Source organism: Acomys minous (genome assembly GCF_964271855.1).
Source record: "Acomys minous genome assembly, chromosome: 1".
Classification (NCBI taxonomy): Eukaryota; Metazoa; Chordata; class Mammalia; order Rodentia; family Muridae; genus Acomys; species Acomys minous.
The window spans coordinates 58,233,976-58,258,674 of NC_140483.1; the positions used below are offsets into that span (position 1 = coordinate 58,233,976).

The window sequence follows — 24,699 nt, forward strand, 5'->3', positions numbered from 1 at the left end:
TCTCTCCCACCCCGTAAAGGTATTTCTCTAGATAAAAATGTATGAATTCGTTTGCTACCTAAAATGGGTTTTCCTGTAAAAGAACCATTTAAAAGTAGCTGAGTAATCTGAAATATTGTCTAGTTGTAATGGAACGTTTGGGTTTATTTCAGTATGCCTCTGTCTGGCACTGCCTCTTCACAGAGTGCTCAAGTCAAACGCAACATAGGGAGACTTGAGCTGAAGGGGGAACCTGATGAATTCTATTGAAAGTTAGTCTTCAATTTTAACATTCTTGACTCCAGCATTAAAGTCTGTTTCTTTAACTGAAGAATATATAATATGCTATGAATTTTGGTTTTTAAATTTTTATTTAGCTTTATTTTATGTGCATTGGTGTCTTGTCTGCATGTATATCTACGTGAGAGTATCAGATCTTGGAGCTACAGACAATCTTGAGCTGCCATGTGGGTGCTGAGATTTGAACTCAGGTCCTCTGGAAGAGCAGTCAGTGCCCTTAACCACTGAGCCATCTCTCCAGGTCTCGTTTTTTGTTGTTTTAAAGCCTATCCAAAAATCCATTTCCTTCCAGTACAAGATTTAAGAGGGCATTAGAGGGGTAGAGCTGGCTCTGCACTGGCTGGCTGTGACACTGGGAGAACTAGCAGTGGCACTTCTGGAGAGCTCGCCCTGGTGGTGTGGGTGCAGGGGAAGCTGACCAGCTTAGCTACTACCCAGGCCCAGGGCTTTGAGGTGGCCCACCCCAACATCTACCCTGTCTGTGAACTGTTGGAGTGTGTGAAGATCCACAGCTGCAGGATCTCCATGACACGGGCCAACAACAGGACATCCGCGATGAGTCTCAGTCTTGATAGTGTAGCAGAAGCCAGAGGCCTCCGTCCAGACCGATGACTCACTGCAAGGAGTATCTACAGGCGAAGAAGTGCGACTGACACACTGTGACACACTACCGCTTCCACAACCAGATGGGTTTTTTTTTCCTTTTGTAGGGGAGATTGCAAGGGTGGGGGGCGGATACAAAGGGGCAGGAAGATGAGTGGGATTGAGGTGCACAATGTGAGAGTCACAAAGAATCAATGAAGAGATTTAAAAAAAAATTTAAGAGCAAGCCAGGCCTGAATAGAAGTCTGAGGCAAATACAGGCTGAGGCAAAGAATTATAAATTTAAGGCCAGCCAGAGCCACACAGAACAATGCAAAAAAGAGGGAAAACACTTCTATAGTATGCGGTGGCTTAAGTAATCATTTCTTCAGTTTTTTTTTCTTTCTCTTGTAGGCTTTAGACCTAGACTACACATCTAAAATTTGCTATTCACAGAAAAATCCCTAGGGAGTGGATAACTTAAAGATGAAGTTTGACACTCTCTGTCTCTCATGGTACAATATCTATGTAAATAATTAATTAATATTGCTAAACCATACACATTGATAATTTTCTGGCAAACTCATGTCTAACATCATTTTCAATACTAAAGCAGTCATCATCAGTACAGCGTATGATAACCAGTACCCATGGAAACCTGACAAGCCTGCTCTTTTAAAACTTTAAAAAAATTCTTATTATATTCAATTGAGGCTTGTATTTTGTGTGGCTGATATAGGACGGGGTATTAATGTTCTTATTCAGGAATACAGAACCAGGCCATCTGGTATCAAGTTGTAGAAAAACTCTGTCCATGTGGAAGGTAGCTTGTGGAATTTCTGATTTGAAGTCAAGAATATACCAGCCCTGAGCAGAGGGCTAGGGGAGAGGAAGCAGTAGAAAAAGGAGAAAAGAACTGGCTTAGGTTAAGCTGAAGTAAGTAATTTGAAATCGCAAATAAAATAGTAAATGCTCCACTGGCATTTTAAACCACTGGTAAATCTTTACTAGCAATGTTAAAATTGACCAATTAAATATTTTAAATAGAAAAATTATACAATATTTTGTACACATCCTGATTCATTCATCGAATGCACTCTTCTGCTGAGGTCTCTAGCAGCTCATCATCTGTACATTCTTCTGTCTCTGGCAAGTTGCCCCAAAGTAGAAAGTTTACACCTGAAAATAAAAGGCCATAAAATTTTTTAGTGCTTACTACTACAATTCAGAATATGACACATAAAACTTTATATGTCAAGCTTCTCATATAAACTATGGCATCACTAGTGAAGACAGTGGCAGAGAAAGATGCCTTACAAATAAAACTATCTAATAGTATCCATCTACGACATGTGCATCTTTTTACCTCATCTTTTTTTTAATTTACTTATTCATGTACTTTATGTATATGAATGCTCTGTCTTCATGCAGCCAAAAGAAGGAATCAGATCCTGTTATAGGTGCTTGTGAGCCACCATCTGGTTGCTGGGAATTGAACTCAGGACCTCTGGAAGAATAGACTAGTGCTCATAACTGCTGAGCTACCTCTCTGGCCCCCAACAGAAACATTTTTAAAACTCTTTTAAGCGAGAGCTTGAATGTTAGAGTCTTAGAACTTAAAAGGAACTCTAGAGTCCCCATCTGCTCCAATCCAGCCTAGAGCTACGTGATCCCACCCATAGCTACGTGATGCCACCTATAGCTACGTGATCCCACCTATAGCTACGTGATGCCACCTATAGCTACGTGATGCCACCTATAGCTATGTGATGCCACCCATGTTCTACACTGATAATTTAAAAATATATTTCAATGATTTTTTAGAATAGAAATTGCGTAAGAATCTTTTAGATTGAGCACCTTTTTGCAGGGTACAGGGAAATTTCTTTCTTTCTCTCTTTTTTGTTTTGTTTTTTTGAGACAGGGTTTCTCTGGGTAGCCCTGGCTATCCTGGACTTGCTTTATAGATCAGGCTGACCTCAAACTCATAGAGATCTTCCTGCCTCTGCCTCCTGAGGGCTGGGATTAAAGCCGTGTACCACCATGCCTGGCCTAGGTAAATTTCTAAATGAGTCATTTCATCAATATATAGAGTATATGGAACAATAAGTAATATAATTTTCCCATCAAGACGGGCCTGCTGGCATTCGCTATAATTAATCCTAGCTAGTGGTTGAGATAATTCCAAGTTCTAGACCAGTCTGGACAACTTACTGAGATCCTGTATCAAAAAGTAAGAGGCTTTGTGGTATAGCTGAGTGGTGGAGCCCTTGCCTAGCAAGTATGAGGCCCTAGGTTCAATCCCCAGTACGCTGGTGTTAGAGCAATCAATCACAATGTGGTTTCCTAAAGTAGGCGGGCTTTAGATTACAGGCTGTCAAGGCAGAGCTGTAAACTTTTGGACTAGGTTACAAGAGTCACTATAACAAACAATAATCTAAAACAGCACTGATAGAGAATAATTAGATTTCATATCAGAGTCCAGCACAGGTATATAGTACTAGGCCAAACATACTGAGGATAATAAATGACTAAAGTACTAAAAAGAATAAAATAAAATAAAATAAATCATGAGGCAACCACAAACTGTCTAGCTGGTGGTGTGAGCAAGAGGAAGGGCCACCAGCTCTGGCTATCTGTTCTACACTGAGATAGAGGCCACACGGTGGCATGGAATGAGCCGGGGCTTCTGCCTTTCTGACTATTTTTTTCCACCCAGATGTAGACTCCTAGTCCTTTGTTCTCCAATGCACCATACTGGACACACAGTGACCACTCATCATTTGCAAGGGGTAGGTTAAAATCACAATACCTCACTGGGCTGATGCAACATTCTGTCTGCTCACTATTGGCATTTTTACTACAAGTGTATATAACTGTAGACAATAGATACTATTGCTTTATATTATCGAAACTTTTATTGTGGTTGTGTTTTGTTTTGTTATGTAGCCCAGGCTAGTCTCTAACTCATTATGTAGCTGAGGATGACCATGGACTCTTGATTTCTTACCTCTACCTTCCAAGTATTGAAATTACAAGCAGGCACCACTAGATTTGGCCAAAAATTTATATAGACTGGTATTATACTATATGTATTTTCTAATGTATCTCATTCATCTTATTTCTGAGTTTTATCTGTTTGACATGTGGTGTAGATTTAGCTCATTTACTTTTTATTCTATAGAGTATTTCACTGAAAAAACATCTTTTATTTTTAGTTGAATGTAGCTGATGTGGGGGGGGCATATGTGTGCATGCTATGGTCCCCATGTGGAGCATGGAGAACAGCTTTGGGAATCTCTCCTTCTGCCTTGCTGAGGCAGGGCCCTTCTTGTTTCTACTACAATGTGCTGCATACTCCAGCCATAGTGAACTTCCAGGCAATCCTTTTGTCTCTAACTCTCATCAGAACTGAACTCAGCTTATCAGGCAAAGTGTGCAGCCAAGTGCTTTTACCTGCTGAGCCATCTCGTCTGCCTAATCTTCTAAAATGTACTGAAAATTCAGCCTGTCTTTGCTGGGCCCAATTTGCATCAGCATCAAGAGAGACGTATACATGGTTGAAGCAGTGGGAGTAAACAAGTTTATCTTGTTTGACAGAGATACTACAATCTAATCAGGCAAGAAGTTAGTCCTTATTTAAAGTGACAGAATACATAGATCTCTACTGTGTTCTTTTCCGTAATGGTTTTGTGTCTGAATTGCTTAGTATAAAAAACATTTCCTAACACTCATCCCAAGAATAAATGGTGATTGGCTTCTGGTCACATGTGGCTGACCAGATTGTGAGTGATTCTTAGGCCAGAATACAAGTGAAGATTAGAATCCATAAAGGTAAATGGAGAGCGAGCCTAATACCTTTGGGGCTATTCTAGGGAATGCGATATGATCTCCCAAGCATATTTTGGAAAGCTCTGGGAAATTAGATTTAGATGAGTAGGGTAAGTAAGATGCAGACTTTTTAGAGAACTTTCACGCTGAACATTCTAGAATTTTATATAACTTGTGTATACATCCCTTTGTTGCTACTTATTCAGGTGATTCAAGGACAGTTCCAAAGCCGTTAGAAATCTCCTTTTGACAAACATCTAGGAAATCTTACTTTAAATCACAATATTAAGGTTACAAAGGAGAAGTCTGATATTCTTGGAGTCTGTGCACAGGACCCATGAAGCAACTTAGCACAATTGGTTCAAAGGAAAATAAATAAATGTGGAGATTGGCTCTGACAGAAGACCCACCTTGCTCTCTCTGTTAAGGAGGAAGGAAATCCTGTGATACATCTGTTTCTCATGGATTAGAGTCAGTGCAAAGGAAAGAATGCTGGTCTTTTATGTTTGAAAAATTGACCAATATTCTAAAGTAAATCAAAACCGAAAAATCTCCACCCTGTGTTTTGAATCCTGTGAAGCAGGAAGAACCATATCAAAGCAGAAACTTTCTTTAATGTGTCCCATGGGCAATACAAATATAAAGGGAAAAACCTAAATTAGGAGCCTATACTTTACTTGGGGGAGTTAGAGGGGTCCTTGCTTGAAAGCCATCTTAACATATATAGTTTTAAATTAACAGGCCAAAGTGATGGATTGAAAGCCACTGTTGGATCCCAGGCAATCAAAACATAAAAAAATCAGTTTTAAAAACAGGCATAATTGGAAGGTCTAAAACCCTTCACAACCATAGCCTGCAATTCATGATCTCTTGGTCTATCGAAGCAAATTACAAACACAGACACAGACTGACAGATAGCCATACCCAGACACACAACACACACACACACACACACACACACACACACACACACACACACACTCTTTTAGAGGAACATGCTGAGATAGAGATGTAGATGTTTGGTAAGGTACTTGTCTGGCATGCACAAAGCCCTGGGTTTAAACTCCAGGACTTCATAAAAACCAGGCTTGGGTCAAGCATCCTTGGTTGCATAGTGAGTTTGAGGTCAACCTGGGCTACCAAAAACCCTGCCAAAGAAGAAAAAGGAGGAGGGGGAGTAGATGGAGAAGGAGAAGGAGAAAAGGAGAAGGAGAAAAGGAGAAGGAGGAGAAGCGACAGCAAGGTGAGCAAGATGGCTCAGTGGATCAAGGTACCTGCTGCTAAGTCTGACAACCTGAGTTTGATGACTGTAACCTACAAAAAATGGGAACTGACTCCCACAGGTTATCCTCTGACCTCCATGCATGCCAACGTGTCTGCGCTCTCCCTCTCCCTCTCTCTCTCAATAAAATGTAGTAATGATGTTAAAAATGAATCTATAATATATTTTCTTTTTCCTTCTTTCCTCTATGTGTGTGCACACATGTGTGCACGGTCAGAGGAAGACATTGGGTGTTCTGCTGCATCGCTCTCTACTTAAGCTTTTGGAGACAGTGTCTCTCACTGAACTTGAAGCTTGCTTTTTTTTGGCTAGACTGTAAAGGAGACCCTGTTCCTGTCTCTCAGTCTGTCTGGCTTTTACATGGATGCTAGGGGTTCAAACTCAAGTCTTCATCCTTGTGCAGCTCTCTCACCCACTGAGACATCTCCCTAGCCCCTAGCCCCTAAAATAATTTGTATAACACATTGGCCTTGACTATTTCGCTTGACTAGAATTCTATTGTAGCTTATTAATATACATGTTAATATGTGTGTTTTATGTATATGTATGTTTTTATATGTATACATATATAGTTTAAAATTTATTAATTTTTGTTTTATGTTTAGGTGTGCTTGCCTAATTGTATGCACACCACAAGAAGAAGTAAGAAGAGGCATTGGATCTCTAGGAACTGGAATTACAGACAGTTGTGAGCTGCCTAATGTGGATGCTGAGAACCAAATCCTGGTCCTTTGCAATAGTAGTAAGGCTCTTAACTACTGAGCCATCCTTTCAGCCCCTGAAAGAACTGTTAAATAGAGGCCACTCACTTTTCATCTTATTCCTTACTTCCCTAGCCCCTTCCGTCCCTTCTTTACACACACGTGTATGCACACACACCCTTGACTAGTCCACTACTGTCTTCAAAAGCTATCTGTAATCAGAATATATATTAAGGTACTATCTGCCAGAAATAAAATGTTTACAAAGACAACATATGGTGGTGCACATCTATAATCACTTTGGACTGTGGCAGAAGGATTGAGGGTCAGAGGACAGCCTGGGCTACTTAGTGTGACTGTCTCAAACCAAACAAAACATCAAACCAAAACCAAAAGAACAACAAAGCCTAAGAAATTTAGATTAGGCTGAAGCCTTCCCTCAGTTCAGTGAATAGAGGTGATGAGTTTTGGCTGGTGGTTTTCATAGCTGCATGTGTGAGGGAAAGGGGACCAATATTTCATTCTTGCTGATCCAATCTGGCTGCGAAAGTGTCAGGGGGTTCCCCTCAGGGACAGACAGAGAAATGTGACATGGAAAGGTAGAAATCAGTTGTTTCTTACCAGTGGAGTCTAGTCTGTTGATGCCATAAACCGCTTGGCTGTGAAACATCCAGAAATGCCCATTGTTGCAGGAAAGAAGGCAGGGACTACACGGAACAATCACATGATAGCCTACAATGTTCCCACTTTAAAAAAAAAAAGAGAGAGTAACTGTTAGCAGATAGCATGTGTAGTAGGTAACACCTGGACCTCAGAAACATCTGTCTGGTAATGTAAAAAGACCATGCAAGTTTCACCCCCTCTAAATGGCCTGATGCTGGCTATGAGAAGGGAGCTTACTCCAACAGTACTCACAGCCTACATGTCTGTAAGTGAGACAATACTACAGTACTCACAGCCTACATGTCTGTAAGTGAAATAATACATCTTTGTGCATTTCTTTGCTCATATTATTTTATTCATACTTTCTTTGAAGGCTAGTTTCAGGATGTGATTTGCTCTAGAAAGTACTCAAAATTGGAGTGATATGTAGAGAAAATTTATTAAATAAAGCTCAGGTCTTTGGGTAAAGGGTTTTTCTATCCTCAGACTATGGCAGGTGAGTTTTCTTTTCTTTTCTTTTTTAAAATGAGATTTTAAAAATTGTTTCAACAAAGCAGAGAGGCAGGTGAGGGCATGGGACATGTAAACTAAGCATAAGATGACAGCTCTCACTTAGTTGCAGTGATTCTGGGGATTTAGAAGTGAAGCAAATCTCTAGCTCCTAGAGAAAGTTGAAAATGGTTTGTCTTCATTAGATCACCAAGTTTCTCATTTTCAAAGCCTATGCTAACTACAGTGAACATACGGGGAATGTCTTCTTCTTCTTTTTTTTTTTTATTGGCACCAGAGTTGTTTATACTTTGGTGGTGAAAATTCTTCCTATAGCTCCATGCCCTGTGAGATTTGGGGGCAGTTACTTTTGCAAGACCCTACCAAGAATACCATAACAAATAACAGCATGTTTCTAATCACAACACACTTAGCAGGTAAGTGACAACCAAACATGTTCTTGGGCCGGAACTAACAGTTGTTTGTGAGGCTTTGCTGCAAGAATTCATTCATTTGTCTATCCACTCACTCATGTAGCTAATATTTGCTGAGCATCTACTAGGTTCTAGGTGCTGAAAATGCAACCAAGCCCTTGTTTTTATGGCAGAAACATTTCAGTGGGTTATACTGGATTACTCTGCTCCCTTGCTAACGCCTTCAATGGCTTCCCACTACCCAAGCAGTTTAACATAGTCAAAGAACATGTTAAACGTCTTCCTGCATGTGCTATTCCCTTTGCCCAATGCATTCTTTTTATACTTAGGACTCAACTCCACTGTTTACGTCTCTATGAGATAGCTTCCCTGACAATAATGTCTGAAAAAACTCTTACTTGCTTTCTCAATTTCTGGTATTTTCTATTGTATATCATATTCCCACTGCAGTAAATATCTTATTTATCTTAGTCTCAGATTGAATGATCATGTTTCCACTATAATATGCCCAGAGGCCAGTAGCTTTATCTTATGAATATCACAGTTTCTAGTCCTGACAGCATCAACTGGCGCATGGTAGGTCCTCAGTAAGGTACAGCTTGGATTGGTAAGGTCAAACAGCCACTAACACATCAACAACTGCTGACTTGTAACCCAACCCTATTTAGAAACTCTCAACATCTCTCTGCCCTAGAATAACAAAAACTCATTCATCTTTTAGAAGATGACAGTAACTGATCTCATCCATGTTTCACTTACACTTCACGCAGCCTTTTAACATTTAGCAATTCATTCCCAACACACAACTTTAGAGGCTAAATGCAGACTGCTTTTTAATGCCTATCTTCATATAAAAATAGAACTATTAAGGCGAATTAAAGAGCGGGGCGTGGTGACACACATACGTGACCTAGCACTTAGCAGCGGCTGAGGCAGAATGGTTGTGAACAGGAGGCCACTTCCACCTCCTCAGGGAATTCAGACCAAGCTTGGCTGCATAGGGTGACAGCTTCTCAAAAAAGAAAGGAGAGAGGGGTGGAGGCAGTGAGGTGGGGACTGTGAGGGAGGAGGAAGAGGAGAGCGGGGGAGAACAAAAATTACATAAGGAGCTGGGTGCGGTGTTTCACCCCTATAATCCCAGCACTCAGGTGGTTGAGGCAAGACAGTTGCCAGAAATCAGAGGCTATCCTGAGCTATACAGTAAATTCAAAGCCAACATGATCTTGTTAAGACAAGTAAGATCTTGTCTCAAAATGTTTTTGTTTTTGTTTTTTAAACAGAAACCAAGTTTGCAAGCTTTGGAGATTTAAAGATTTTATTCAAAGTCCTGCAGAGAACAGAGATAGGCCAGGGATCAGGTCTGAGTTGTGTGTGTGTGTGTGTGGGGGGGGGGGTGATTAAGTGTATCTGGGGTCTAGGTCTTCAGGAGCCTTCCACCTTGTTTTCTGAGAAGGGTCTCTCACTGAAGCCTGAGGCTTGTCAGCTAGGCTAGGCTGGCTGGTGAGGGAACTCCATGCATCCTCCTGCCTCCAGCAGTTCCCCAGCGCCAGGACTGCAAGTGCATGCTACCACATCCAGCTCAAATTCAGACCCTTACATTCTGCACCAAGCACTTGACCAGCTGAGCCATCTCCTTTGCTCCTTGACTTTTATGAGTGTAAATCCCCTTGTTACCCCTTAGGTTACATAAGCTTATTGGGGAGCAGATATTTGCAAATGTGCTTTGAAAAACTACAAATGGAGCTGGACATGGTGACGCGTGCCTGTAATCCCAGCACTCAGGAGGCAGAGGCCTCTATGTGAGTTCGAGGCCAGCCTGGTCTACAAAGTGAGTCCAGAACAGCCAGGGCTACACAGAGAAGAAGAAGAAGAAGAAGAAGAAGAAGGAGAAGGAGAAGGAGAAGGAGAAGGAGAAGGAGAAGGAGAAGGAGAAGGAGAAGGAGAAGGAGAAGGAGAAGGAGAAGGAGAAGGAGAGGAGGAGGAGGAAGAGGAGGAAGAAGAGAAGGAGGAAGAAGAGGAGGACGCAGAGGACGAGGAGGATGAGGAGGATGAGGAGGAAGAAGAAGAAAAGAACAACTATAAATTGCATTTGTAAAGACTCTTTAAGGACTGAGAAGATGGCTCTGTGGCGTTTAAGCTGGAAAACCTAAATTCAATCCCTGGGTCCCTTATAGTAGAGAGAACCAATTTCCACAAGTTGTCCTCTGATTTCCACACATGTGCTTTGGCACACACATACCCATGTACATAAATACATAGATAAATATAATTTTAAAAATAGCTCTAAGAAACAAATGTTCTTTTACTGGCTCATTGCATGGGTTATATCAATGCTCCATGCTGTCTACAGAATCTTTCTGTGGGTTTTAATGTTGATGATATCTACCTGCCAAACCCAGGCTATCTACAACAGTGCCACAAATTACCATTTTAAACATGCGATGTCCTTCAGTTTACATTTGCAGATTCCTGTGAAATAGCATCTTCCAATGAAATCCACTGTGCTGGAGGGTAAGAAAAATTTAGAGTCAGTCAAATATACCAAAACTTTTAATTCTAAAATAAGATAAAAAGTTGTCACATGTCCCTTCTAAAAATTATGTGTGTGTGTGTGTGTCACTAGAAATGGAACTCAGGACTTTAAAATGCTAGGCAAACTTACTCTACCATTGTTTTACCACTGAGCTATATTCTTAGGATTCCATCTTTCTTTTAAATATGTACAGTTCCAAAGTATTGAACATGGTTACACTGCCATGGGATGACTCTTTAGACATTCTCATATTGCAAAACTGAAACTCTATACTTATTATATATAACAACTCCCACTTCCCCTCTCCCCATCTCCTATCACAGATACTTCGTATAAGAGAGCCATGCAGTATTTATCGCTTGGTTATGGGTATTTCATTTAGCATAATGTACTCAAGGCTCATCCTACTGAAGCATGTGATAGGACTTCTTTCTTGTAAGGCAACCTTCTGGATAGCCACTTACTAGATGAGTCGATGGAAATGTACATTATTTCTATCTCTTAGATTGTGAATTCTCTTACAAATACAAGATGCCCATCTGAGTTCTTTGGATTTATACCTACAAGGGGAATTATATGGATCACATGGTAATTCTGTGTTTAATACAGAAAGAACGACCAATTTGTTTTTCTTTATCAGTTCACATTCCTGCAGTAAGCAAGGGTCCTGATTTTTCCACAGTCTCACCACCAACGGCACGTTTAATCATGAATTGGACAGATCTAATAAGTTCAGAGCTGAACTAGGCTCTAAAATATATCTGTAGTTCACCTTCGTACAAGTTGGGTAATAGTCGTGCTCACTATAAATATTTGTTAGATTTTCTGCTAAAAAAAGAAAAAAAAATCCAAAATGAGAGCTGGAGAAATGGCTCAGTGTTTAAGAGCAGTCACTGCTCTTGCAGAGGACTGCTGTTCAGTTCCCAGCCCCCACATGATGCAAGCCACAACTGCCCTCTCCAGAGGATCCTACACATCCAGCCTAGAGGGCACCTGTGCACATATCCACCCCGTCTCAAACACACACACACACACACACACACACACACACACACACACACACACACACACCCTGCCTCACTGATTCACATCCATCTTACTCACACCCATCTTGGCACATAGTTTCACTGTGATTCTAACTCCATCAAGCAATACAAAAAAGCCTGATTGGACTCCCACATGTGACAGCTCACCTAAGACTTCCTTATGACCACAGCTATTGTAAAGATAGAATAATATTTCAAATTCGTGTGTAAGCATATCTAACTAAAACAACACCCTGGATCACAGAACCTTTGGGACATTTGGTTCTACGATTTTTATCATCTGGTGCTTTTTATTTTTCTCCACACATGTGCACATACACAAACAAAATAGTACCCCATTTATTTCTGTAATGAATAATGACCACACTTAAGCAAATTCACGAGAGATTTCAAGGGGTGAAGAGGCAATATATAGCTTTACTTCCTATATTTGGAAACGTTCAAATTTACTATAGTTATTAATCATGAATTTCACTTTAAATGAATCAATACCCGATTCTTTCCTTGTGCCGGTTAAAGACTCGCTTCAGTGAGAACGGGTGTTTGGATAAGGCACTGAGCCTCAGAGCCAACTTAAGGGCTGCACGGCCACGTGACTGTAAGTGCCTAGAAGCATGACCTCAGTACTGACCGCTTTGGGTAAACCACGGACTTTGTCCAGACAGTCTGCCCACTTAGATAAACCGATGGGAGTTGCTGGAACACCAAATGGTAACCTTGACTCTCAGCGATCCGCGCCATCCACTGCCCAGTTAGCTAAAGGGCTACCCATGTGACTTACTTGGTAGGAGGGATGTCTGTTGAGTAAAGGTCTATGTCAGTATCAGCCAGCAAAACCGCTTTCATCCCCCTAGAGCTGAGAACCTGTTTACAGAATTTGCAACACAGGATGGACACGCATCGGTCCTTGAAAGTACAGCTGTTGGTAGACATGGCGGCCCACGCAGAAGGAGGTGCAGAGTTTTGAAAGGAGAAACAAGCAATAACCTTCCTACTTTGATTCCCCCAGGTTAACTAACTACCTAGCCGGAAGGCCTTGAGTTCTCTAAGCTCTAAAACCGGCGAGAGTCCTGCTTTCCTGCTGGAAAGGTGGAATTATTATTTATTGAGTGGGAAGTGCAAAGTTTACTTCCTTTTGACTTGGGGGAGGGAAAAGGAATGGAGTTTGAGGTAGGGAGAGAGACGAGTGGAGTTAAAGGGAAACTTCCCAACAGCGTTCACTTTCTCTGGTCTCCAAGGACCTTCTGCTCCATCCCGGGGAATTCAGCCACTCCAGTTTCCAGCGTTGCTCTTCCCTTTTAAAAGCCTCGTTCGTCTCTCTGACGCTCCCAGCGCGAGCGCCGCCCGCAGAGCGTTCCAATTCCTGCTCGCCTCCACGCGGCCTCGTCCACGCCGGCTACGGTCGTGTCCCGCGCCCCCTTCCCCGGAGCTCGGCTGCAGATCTTCTTCCACGCACCACGGCTCTCGGCGGCCACGCTCCCTTAGCTCTCGCTACCCTTGTAAGGTCTCTCCCGCAGCGGTCACTCCGGAGTGGGCAGTGGGGGTGGGATGAGGTGTGGGTCCAGCCCGTGCCGGAGTCAGTCGCCGAACACGCCGGGCTTCGCTCTTTCTTCCGCTTTCTCTGCATTTTCTAACCCGCTGTCAGTTTGAATTGCCTGCGCCGAGCTCGGATTGGGAGGACTAGAACTCGCCCCAGTCCCACATTGGAAGGCCCGGGGCCTTCTCCTGACGTGAGCTCAAAGGCCACGCCCCAGTAACGGTGCCGAGGTCAGATCGGCTCTCTGATTGGCTCAGCTTGGCTCGGCCTCTAAGATCATTGGCCAGCATCTGCTCGGGTTAAACCCTCCTTCCCCCTGTGAACTTGGAAGACACACCCCGAGCGTCTTATAGGTAGATACGCTACAGTCCAGGCCGATCTCTACTGCTTATTGGCTGAACTTCCCTCCTCCCTTCCCCAGTCGGATAGGTCCCGTCTTCTCTTGCGAGTTTGTGTTTGGTGGTCACTTCCATTTTATCCCGCCCATCAGTTCTACTTTAGGGTTCCACAAGCCGGGGAGGAGCTCACTCTGGACCTGAGCCTGGGCAGCTAGTGCTCGCCACACCTCTAAGTTTGGTCAGCCCCGCCCCTACCCCTGGCTTCTAGGGACCAGTTATTCCTATTGGCTAGAGACCCCATCGGTCGATAGAAAGCGGGCGGTGATTGGCCAGGGGGCGGGCTCTGCTTCCCGGCGGGGTCTTGCGGAGTTGGCGGAGTCTCCTTAGGGACCTGGGGGGCCGAACTGCGTAGAAGAGGGTGGCGGGGAGGAGATCGCTAAGTGGGAAGCGGAACCTGGGGCCTGGGACCCGTCGCGGCAGAGCCAGGTAAAGGCTCCTAACCCCCCTTTCCTCCTCGCACGCCTGGCTGCTGCCCTGACTGAACAAACCCGGACTGGGCGGGTGGACGCGGCGCGGATGCTGCTGCTCTCGGCGTCGCCTTAGCGGCGCACCCACCCGCGGTCCCCACACCGCCCTCCTCGGCCCGCGACCCTCCAAATCCCTAAGTGCAGCCCATAATACTTCTCAGGACTGCTCATCTCTCCGCCCATCTCTGCACTGCCGAGGACTGTCCTCATGCAGCGACACGGTACTCCCGCAGCCCCTTTGCACACGACTGGTCGGGTCCACTTCGGGGCCTCGCCGTAACGGTCCACTGGCCTCGTCCCTGGTCTCCTAGCCTTGGCTGGCAGCCCAGGACCCGGAGAGATGGGGTGTTCCTCGCGGCTTGCGGGGCTCTTTTTCCGTCCAGCCCTCCAGTCGGTCTCCCAGGGCTCTCCACCCACTCCGATATCCGAACCTCATGCGGGTCCCCAAAGTTGCCAACCTCCTGTACTTCATGTTGCAGCCCACTGCTGTTTCTCCCACTGCCTCGCCCCCAAAGCCGTCCTCTCGGCGCCCTCTCTGGTCATCCAAGCTTGGGCGGCTCGGGCTGGCCCGGGCTCTCTCCCGCCTCGGGACCCCACCTCACGCCCGCCTCCCGCTTCCTGCCCTCCCGCACCGCGCGGCCTCTGCTCGCTCTTCCTGCGCGCGGCCCTTCCTCCAGCTGCCGGGAGCAGGCGACACTGCCTGGAGCCGCCTGTGCGCCGGCGGGGACCGGGCGGCCTAGGAGGCACTGGAGCCCTTCCCTCAGCCTCCCTGCCGCCGCCTCCCGCGCCTCCGGGAGCGACTCTCACTGATGCCTCCCACCCGACTGGGATTGGGTGCGGTATTTGTGATCCCTGGGTTTTGGAGGGGGGCAGAAATACTGGGGGTGCCACTTTGAGGCACTCTAGTACCTGGCTTGGGGGAGGCGAGCGCCGCCTTCCGCCTCCCATCCTCGGGTTTTCCTGGTTTAGACCCTCGCCTCTGGCCCGTTTCCTGCTTCTGCGACCACATTGTTTTCCTGGATGTCCCGTGCGGAGCGGGCCCTTCCTGCAGCGTCCCCCCCCTTCCCCCCCGGTTTGCTGCCTGGAGAAGCTAGTTACCAAAAACAAAACAACTGGGAGGAGGGGCTGTAGGGGAAGAAAAGTTGTGCCCGTTTGGTTTGTCTCCTCTGATACTGATCCTGTAGATGTCTGGGAGGTGCCCGAGCCGAGGGTCAGTGGCAGTGTTGTGGGCTAGACGGGAGGGCCCCTCTTGGGCTAGCTGGGCTGGGGCGGCACCACCGCGGTGCCGCAGTCTCCACCCGCAGCTCTGCTTTCCCGCCGCAGTCCCCTCCCGGAGCACGCGGTGCCGGCTGCTCCAAAGTGTTCTCTTTCTGCCTTAAAACAAAATCCGGAGGGAGCCTTTTTTTTTTTTTTCCTCCCTGCCTCGCCACGCTGGGTCGTCGGGCCGAGCGGGCAGTGTTAGGCCAAGATGAATGGGCCAAAGCTGAACTCGGAGTGTCATTCCCGACCCCACCCCTGTTGCGATTAGGATCTGCCCTCGGACTGATCGCCCCCTCCCCCTATTTTCTTGCATTTACAGGCTAGTGAACCGGAGTAAACGACTTCCGATCCACTCCGCGCTACAGCAGCACCCGTTTGGGATTTGATTTGCAGCATCTTTGAGCTGGTACCACAAAAAAAAACCCGGCGAAGAACGCCTAGCCACTCCTGGCACCCCGAGACAAACCCACTCCTTCTTAGGGACACAGCTGGGCGCGTCCACACCCCCGCATCCCCTACACCATGTTGTGCGGAAGGACTTCCACTCCCTGCCTGTGTCGTTGATGTCAGACCCCAGGCCAGCCTCCGGGCTCTGCAGTTCTCCTGGCTAATGCTGCGGCTGTGGCTTGGGCTTTAGTACATAAGCCAGCCGCCGCCGCTCCCCCCCCCGCCCGCCCGCTCCCCCCACCCCCGGCCTCAGCGCCCACAGTCTGCATGTGTGTGCGGTAGCCGGTTGCCCATCCTGCCGCCCGTGTTCCCCTGGAGCTCTGGAGACCACCGCAGGGCTTTTCTCTGCCCGTGGGAGAAGTGGCCTTGGAGGAATTGATTTCAGTGGTTGGATTTTTCTCGTGGATCTATCAATTCACAATTCGAATTTGGAAGAAAGAAGGAAAACATGACGTCTCCAGCCAAATTCAAAAAGGATAAGGAGATCATCGCAGAGTATGATACTCAGGTCAAAGGTAAGAATTTTGAAAATTAGCATAATGCATATATTCTGCAGACTGGTGAGGCATGAGGTGGTTCTACCCCAATTTCCAGGGCGTTCGTTTCTTGGGTGGAGCAGGTGGCAAGTTGACCCCAGAGGTGGTTTCATAGGTGGATCAGAGCCTTGGAATGACCAACAGTGTCAGGGGCCACAGGCACTGGAAGTAGGGTTTAGGAGTATCTTTGTGGGGCTGACCATTATTTTGGCAGCTCTTTCCCAAAGGCTAGGCAAGGTGGGGGAGGGGCAGGAGGTGCTCCGGAGAAAGCAAGAGGGGAAAAAAAAAGCTGCAATTTGCCTTTGGGTGTCCAGAGTCAAGCTTCCTTGAAGGACAGCTAAAATCTGACAGGTGTTTGGACATTTATTTCAAAGGTTGGAGAGAAGTCCAGATGGAAAGACAACCTTGAGAAGGGTATACCATTTGGAGAGACCTGGGAGAGGCGGGGTTTTTCTGGTGTACTGTATTAAAGCTTGAGATTTGCCTTGACACTGGATTCAGGAAGTCTCTAGCCATATTGAGTGAACCCTGTACTTGACTGGCCCATGGTCACCCTCATACAAAGATCACAGACCAGAAAAAAATAAGACCATCCGAACTGGTTTCCACCCTCACCTAAAGCCTTAATAGAGTTGAGCTGTTAGGGTTTCAGAGTGGTGCTGAAACTGGGAAAATAGGAAGACATAATTGTTTAATCCTTCTGTGTTGTCGCCCTCTGCTCCAGAATACATGCCTTTAAAGATCCATTTCCTTGTCAGCAAAAATGTGAAGGAATAGGGCCAGAATGTGGACCCGGGGAAACCAAGTGTTGTCTCTTCGTCTAGTCTACTGCTTAAACTGGCTTCTCAGGCCGAAGCCCAAAGAGCTTTTCCTCACCCAGCATTTCCCCTAAGAGGTGTCATGCCTGTGAAGGAGCCCGTGCTTGTGCAAGGCACTGCCCCTTCCTGGCCAGTCACTGGGAAGAGCCATGTGGCATGAGCCCATTGAGACCTTAGCTGGGAAGTCGGAGAGGTGGGTGGCCTTGAATGCTACACCACATGGTTAGAGCTCTGGGTTTTTCCTTTGTTTCAGAGGACAGAGGGAGGGGCCCCTCCTTCTTTCCCTGCACCAGTGCTAGGAGACCTTTTCCTATCTTAGAGGACTTGGGAAAAGCCATGGCTCCCCTCTAATGATTGCCTTGGATGTGGGTTAGAGGTAGAGTGTGAAATGGGTAGCCCCTTTACCTCTTGGAAGGTTGAAAGGTAGTTTGAAGCCATCGTTGTGTCTTCAGGATTTGTGTATAATATATATTATCAGTTTGGTCAATACAGGAGGTGCCCTAAGGGACCTTCAATCCACTTGACTGCAAATATTAGTCAGTTTTATTACAAGGATGGGGTAGTTGAATGATGGTAGCTTCAGTTGGATTGGAATTGAGAGAGGTGTGGTTTTGAGTTATAACTGAAGTCTTGGCCTCTTGTCACTATTCATAATCTCAGCCTGTTTTTGTAAACAATACTGGCCTCCGTGTCCTGTCTAGATGCACCGTATTCTGCTCTTGCATGCCCTCCCTACACAGTGTTAGCTACATATGACACTTAACACATGCATCCTATTCTTAACTGGTGCCATAGGGAGTGTTAACAACTTGGCCTTTCCAAGGTGGTTCTCCATAAGCACACCATTTGACAGAGGCCCAAAGTGATTTTTACATGTTGGGTTTTTTTTTGTTGTTGGTTTGGTTTTTTTTTTTTTTTTTTTTAGGTTCAGGGCTGACAGGTATTAGGATTTGCTGATTTCTTTTAATTGGTAACAGATTTCTCTTGAATGTCTCAATAATTAAATACTCTGTGTATTTACAAATATTGCTCATTGCGATGATGTAATGCAGTTAGTTATTTGGAGTTTCCATTCAACCCTGCCACAGACTAAGGACTGTTGTGTTTTGTGTCGATATTTTTCCATTGGCTCTGCTCAGGAGTGTAGACTTTTGTAGGTGGCTGACCCGGATTTCTCTCTCAGGGAGGAGAGTGCTTTTGGAACTGATTTGGTTTATTCCCTCAGTTTACAGCTCAGGAGAATGCAGAGAACTGGAGAGGTTTGTTCAAGGTCACACAGCTAGGTGGTAGCAGATCTGAAGGTAGAGGCAGCTTTATGGACTTCCGTGTCTTCGCATCTGATCACAGTGAAAAAAATTCTTAAGGCAATATTGGGGGATGCATAATAGTAGTGATGTAGTGATAGTTTACTTTGGGTGTTTATTATGGTCCATTGCATCCCAGCGAGTGGTCTGGTGTAATTGTCTCACCCCTCCAAGAAGAGTTATTTATTTGAAGGCGTGAGGAAACTGAGGCTATGAATGGATAAAAAGCCTTTCAAGGTCACACAGTCAGGAGTGGCTTTGCTTTCTTGTTTTATTTATTAACCATTTATTGAGTGCCTACTGTGTGTTCTAGGACTTTATATATTAATGAAGAAGACAGAATTCCAGACCCTTATGGAGCTTCCATTTCTAGAACCGTACTCCTGGGAGAGGACCATAGAATTTGAACCCAAGGGGCCTTGGCTTAGGGTTGGCGCTGGCGCTGCGGCTTACTACCTGACCTTCTATCAGAATTATGAATTCCAGCTTTTTAAGGCACTGTGTGTTGTTTGTTTGTCTTGCCACTTAGAGATCAGAGGGCCTCAGTGTGTAGGTCAGGCTAATTCACCACAGTCTTTTGAGTCAGCCTTCTGAGTGTGCGAGTACACGTGTGAGCCCTGCACTCTACCAGCAGAGTCTCCAAGCTTTATACATTCTGTGGAGCTCATGGTCCTGCTAGGTTTACTTCTCTTATAGATGCTAAGATTAAAAAAAAAAGTTATACAGCAATCAATTTGGTATGGTGGTTAGAAGTAAAGGGGTTGGAGGCAGAGAACCCAGGTTTAAATCTTTGTTCTATTATGTTACATTTCTTGTCTGAGTCTCAGTTTCTAAATTAGAAAATTGGCAAAGTATCGTGCATTTCCTACTCCCGTGGTAAGGCAGCTAGTCTGTAGAGTTCTTGCAGCACAGTCTGTGGCTCCAGCGTGCACTCAATGGCTGCATAGGCTACCCTCTTCAGGGAACCTTCTGCCTTGCCAACTAGTCAGGCTGCCTTGAGTGCTTGCCCTCAGAGCACCCGCTGTTAAATGTAGGAAGCCAGAGTCGGGACGAAGAGGTTCTAGCTTCAGTTTGCTGAGGAGTAACATAATGTGGCATGTATGTGCTTGTCCTTTACATCCTTTGGCCAGGCATGGTGGCCAGGCATGAGAGGCTGAGGCAGGAGAATTGCGGAAAGTTGGAGGCCAGCTGGGAGTAAAGTGAGTGAGTTCCTGTTTTAGAAACAAAACAAAACAACACACACACACATACATACACACACACATACATACACACACTAAAACAAAACAGACCCACCAACAACAAAAATTTGAACATTAATTCCCTTTTCTGCATGAGTAGGTAAACCTGTCAGAAGACATTGTATGGATCTCTGCCTTTTAGACAGAATTGCTTGAATCAAGAAGACTAAGGAGGCTTTGGACTCTCTTCTATTATTTTGTTCTCTCTTATTATTTTTATTCCTTAAAAGCACCTGCTTACGCCGGGCGTGGTGGCGCACACCTGTAATCCCAGCACTCGGGAGGCAGAGGCAGGCGGATCACTGAGTTCAAGGCCAGCCTGGTGTACAGAGTGAGTCCAAGACATCCAAGGCTACACTGAGAAACCTTGTCTCGAAAAAGCAAAATAAATAAATAAATAAAAATAAAAATAAAATAAAATAAAATAAAAGCACCTGCTTGCATGTGTTCTAAAGAATTTCCGAGGTTTCAGTGCTAGTCCTACCTCAGGGGCTTTAAGGGGCAGAAGCAGTGCTCCTGTAGTCAGTCCAATATGTGGCTTCTTAAAAACCACCACTGTTTCTGGTTTGTGGGTGTTTGGATTCCTTTGAGAAGTTCATGTCTTTCAGCGTCCAATTCAGAAGCACCAATATTCTTAGTCTTTTTACATAGCTTTTTTTTTTTAATTTATAAAGCGCTTTTATATACATGAATTTCTGGAACTTCTTGACAGGCTTGATGAGATTCCTGATTAGAAACTGGTACATTTGACCTCTGGCCTGTTAGCATCTTGGCTGGTACCTAATCACTGGATGGCGGTGAAGAGTGGGGCATGGAATGGAGTTGATTGCCTGGTGGGACTTGGGTGGGGAATTCATGTTAGTGCCTGTAATACCTCTAAGTCCTTTCTCAATTAGATGTTAAGTTTTCCCCTCCCCTCTCTATTAGTTAAACTTAGTGCATCACAGAGCTAAGAAGTAAATTGATTATCATTTTTGTTTTGAGACAGGATCTTTGTTTGTTTGTTTAGAGACTGAGTCTCTCTATGTAGTTATGGAACTCTATATAGACGAGGTTGGCCTCAAACTCACAGAGATCTGCTGAGGACAGGGTTTTACTATATTTAACCTAGGTTGGGCTTGAACTCACAGTGACGCTCCTACCTTAGCCTCCCAAATCCTGGGATTACCGTGTACACTACTATAGTCAGAGAGAAGTGGATTTTTACAGTTTGCATCTGGAGCATTTTGATAGGAAAAGCACAGACTATTTCCTGGAACAGTTTAACTCTTTTGGTGCCCTTTGGGAGCTGGAGATGAAATTTCAACTCTAGTCATGTTGTGTGTGCAGTAGTGCTTGGGAATGCCAGTTGGTGGTATTAAACAAGCTTGTTCTCAGGGGAGGGCTGAGAAGCTCCCAGCTCATTGCCAACAAAGGTCTTTTCCCTGACGTGTCTTTCCTCCCAGCCTCCACCCCTTTACTCCCCAAGGGAACTTTAAATATAATCAGTTTGTGGAAAGCTGCAGTAAAACATCTCTTTGGCATCCTCAGGCAGATGCTATCAGCTTCCAGGGACATGACTGAGTGCTCTTTCCTCATTTAGGGAACCCAGAGTCTCAGCAATAAGGTGGACTCCTAGAAGAAAATGAAACTCCTGGGAAAATTCAAGCACCCAGAGTTGTAAGACCCTGAAGAAATGTTAGGAGCTAGGCCATGCTGTGTGAGTGTAAAACAACAGCAGATGGAAACTGTTTAGGAGTACTGCTTAGTTTTGCCATGTGCGGCATTCTCTAGGAAGTTTAGGGACAGACATTTCCTTGGGAGAAGAAGCCCTTTGGGATCTCATTGATTTTTGCACCACTCAGGCTGAAAGCCAAGGATAAGCCCTTGTGAAGTTTATAGAATATGACCTGGCTTGATATATTTTCAGCATCAGATGCTCCCAGATGCTGACTTTTAAATCTTGCTGTCTGCTTCAGAAGACTGAGCTTTCCTGGCGCGGTCCCTGTAGAGCTCCCCTTCTACAACAAAGCCTTTTTTTTTTTAGGGCGTCATGTCTACTCCACATCCTAGACTTCTGATGGCTCCATTAGAAAAATACTGTGTCACGCTGAAAGGAAAAACAGTTGATTTCTAGTAATAAAATTCAAGAGAACAATTTTAAACTTTGATGGCGTTGTGTAGAAGAACTTTCTTTTTTTAGCTGTAGGTAAATGCGCTTAAGTTTTTGTTGTTGTTGTTGTTTTAATATTAGCCATTCTTAAATGTACTGTTCAGTGTCGTTAACTATCTTGACACTGTTTTATAACCATTACCAATCAGCTATCTATACAATTCTTTTCCTTTTTGCAGAATAGAAGCTCTGTACCCACCAAGTAGTAACCCTTTGCTCTCCATCTCCTGCTCCTGGCAACCACTCTTCTGTTTTCTCTCCCCACCTCTAGGCACGTGGTGGAAGTGTGATCATCCAGCACCTGCCCATTTGTGACTGGCTTATTTTGCTTAGTGCATTGTCCTTAAGGTCCATCCATGTTGTCATATATTTGAGGTGGAATGATACTCCATTTTGTGGATGTATCTGTCACATTTTGTCTTTCAGTCATTTGTTGGTTGCTTCTCTCCTTTACCTATTGCAATAATGGTACTATAAACATAGTTGGTTTCTTCTTCTTCTTCTTTCTTTAGTTTAACATTTTTATTTTTGTGTGTATGGGTATTTTGCATGCATGTGTGTCTCTGTACCACATGTGTGCCTGATACCTGCAGAGACAAGAAGAGGGTATTGGAGCTCCTGGAACTGTAGTTATAGAAGGTTGTGAACAATCATGCAGGTAGTAGGTATCAAACTTGGGCTCTTGGCAAAGCAACCGAGCCATCTCTCGAGCCCCTACGATTCACATTCTTAAAGCATGCTTTATATGAATATTTTACAAGCCTATATTCGTCCATATCTATATGATCACTATCTCAATAACTTTTAGAGTTAAAATTTTAATATATATGCATTCATATTTTATATTATAAATATGTAGCTATGTTCTTAATATGAGTATTGCATTTTATTAACAATAACTTTTTTACTTTTTAGTAGTTCTATTAATATATTCTCTTTTGTTTTAAAAAGTTTCATGAATGTTTTGTTTTGCTTAGAGACTGGGTCTTTTTAGATAAGCCCTGGCTTATTTTGAACTTTGAGTAATCTTTCTGCCTGTCTCCTGAGAGCTGGGATTATAAGGTATATGTCACCATAGTTGGCTTGTTTTTGCTTTTTTAAATTAAGTAAACATTTTTAATTCTTTTACATATACATTTATATTATTACACATATATACCATAAAATACCTGTAGCAAGAAGAACCATGACACAATCAGGAATTATATAAATGTTACATTCTTAGTGTTTTGGCTATTTGTATTTGACAGCCTTGAAGAAAACATCTTTTTTATCTTGATGAGTCTAAAATTCTGAATATAAATCAATCTCCATCACATCTTGTCATTATCAACTTAAAACATCTATCTAGACCTAAAAACATCTTAACCCCTAAACAAGTAAGCTTCATTGTAAAACTAAACTATCGGGTCTTCAACTCCATCAGAGACTTGAGAAGGAATAAACTTGATTACCTCAGTATGCTGGGAGTGCAGGTTAGTAGCTTTCCAAATGAGAAGGTGACAGAGACAGTTTGCTACCTAAATAGTCACCCAAAACTCTCTGTAATGTTGGAGCATCTTCTTCAGTCTTCTGGCCCAATGTATCTGACAGACATATTTGTGAGGCAGGAACTATTGAGGACTTGCTTACCCTATTTTGGCAGAGTTTGGCCGTTGACTCTGCCTGCTTGTCCTTTTTAAGGCAGAATTCTGTCTGTGGTAGAAATGAGGACGTTTGGCCAGTGGCTTGTTTGCCACATTTGAAGCCATCTCCATTTGTTTTTGCTTTTTGTTTTTAAGTTTTAAAGACATTTTAATAAGCTGTACATATTTAAAGCATAAAATTTAGCACTGAGGATGTAGTTTAGTTGTAGACTAGACAGAATGTTTGCTTTACATGTATACAGGTGTGGGTTTGATTCTCAGCTCTCCTGAGTTTGCTCTCCAATGCTACATTAACCTGATATGGCAGTGTACAGCTTGTAATCCCAGTGCTCTGGGGGCTGGAGGCAGGAGGATCAGGAAGTTTAAGGTCATCCTTGGCTGCATAGGCAGTTTGAGGCCAGCCTGCCCTACATGAAACTCCTGTCACTCAAAAGTTTAAAAAGTATGTAAGTTACATATCTATGGAACCATCAGTGTTAAGCTAGTGAATATAACCAAATGGTAGTTAGTGTAACATCCCCAAATGTGTTTTCAATATAATATAAAAAAAATGAGAACCATAGTAACCATGCATGGGAAAACAGGTTAATTTGAAGACAAAACAGCAAAAGCCAGAAACTACCAAGTTTCAAAAAGTAATAAATAATGCTGCAAAGTACTGACACTGGTTCCTAGAAAACTGGTTGAACCTTAATGAAAAAGAGCAAAAAGCGAACTGTTTCTAGGGGGTTGGGTTAATAATTTTCTCTAAGCCATTACTGTATTTTCAGGAGTGTACAACAGACAGAGAAGAAAGCAAAGTCTTGGCCTCGTTAGGGGCTGACAAGTGACAGTATCTATTTTCTTATAGGCCTTCCTAGAACCAGTCTCCAGGGCATCACACCTCTATAGAAGGGGTCATAAGTGAGCCAGATGCCAAGGGGAGGGGCTGGGGACTCCCATGGGAGATCCTCTCTGAAGGCTGTGGATATGACTCTGCTCCTGATGGCTGAGTCTGCCTTGTCTGCTGAATAGAGGCCAGCTCTGTTAGATAGACACAAACTCCGTCTTCCA

General features: G+C 44.2%; 2 protein-coding genes across 10 annotated transcripts in view; one reads left to right on the forward strand and one right to left on the reverse strand.

Annotated features, from left to right (window-relative positions):
* Window positions 1-1,839: 1,839 nt before the first annotated feature.
* Window positions 1,840-13,866, reverse strand: FAM72A (family with sequence similarity 72 member A). 2 transcript variants are annotated; one of them, XM_084791100.1, is made up of 4 exons: window positions 12,622-13,756; window positions 10,688-10,765; window positions 7,297-7,421; window positions 1,840-2,040 (listed from the first exon to the last, which is right to left on the reverse strand). In XM_084791100.1, exons 1-4 carry the CDS (start codon window positions 12,771-12,773, stop codon window positions 1,946-1,948), a joined length of 450 nt encoding a protein of 149 aa, XP_084647226.1. In that variant the 5' UTR covers window positions 12,774-13,756; the 3' UTR covers window positions 1,840-1,945. The 2 variants fall into 2 exon arrangements, with proteins under 2 accessions (XP_084647226.1, XP_084647227.1); XM_084791101.1 differs by lacking the exon at window positions 7,297-7,421 and having other exon boundaries at window positions 12,622-13,866.
* Window positions 13,867-14,045: 179 nt separating this feature from the next.
* Window positions 14,046-24,699, forward strand: part of SRGAP2 (SLIT-ROBO Rho GTPase activating protein 2) — a 224,160-nt gene continuing 213,506 nt past the window's right edge. For 2 of the 8 annotated variants that reach the window (XM_084791026.1, XM_084791029.1), the window contains exons 1-2: window positions 14,046-14,201; window positions 15,822-16,464. In XM_084791026.1, coding sequence (XP_084647152.1) covers window positions 16,398-16,464 — 67 coding nt within the window. In that variant the 5' untranslated portion in view covers window positions 14,046-14,201; window positions 15,822-16,397. Of the gene's footprint in view, window positions 14,202-14,248; window positions 14,464-14,768; window positions 15,077-15,821; window positions 16,465-24,699 lie in introns of those variants that run through there. The other 6 variants (XM_084791030.1, XM_084791031.1, XM_084791032.1 and 3 more) reach the window with 4 other exon arrangements.

What these genes read in the sequence shown, in the direction of transcription:
- FAM72A (XM_084791100.1), bottom strand. Translation starts at nt 12,773, where the DNA reads ATGTCTACCAACAGCTGTACTTTCAAGGACCGATGCGTGTCCATCCTG. An exon ending in ACAGACATCCCTCCTACCAA is followed by an intron (nt 10,766 to 12,621) that starts GTAAGTCACATG and finishes CTTACCCTCCAG; the next exon opens with CACAGTGGATTTCATTGGAA. An exon ending in CAACAGACTAGACTCCACTG is followed by an intron (nt 2,041 to 7,296) that starts GTAAGAAACAAC and finishes TTTTATTTTCAG; the next exon opens with GTGTAAACTTTCTACTTTGG.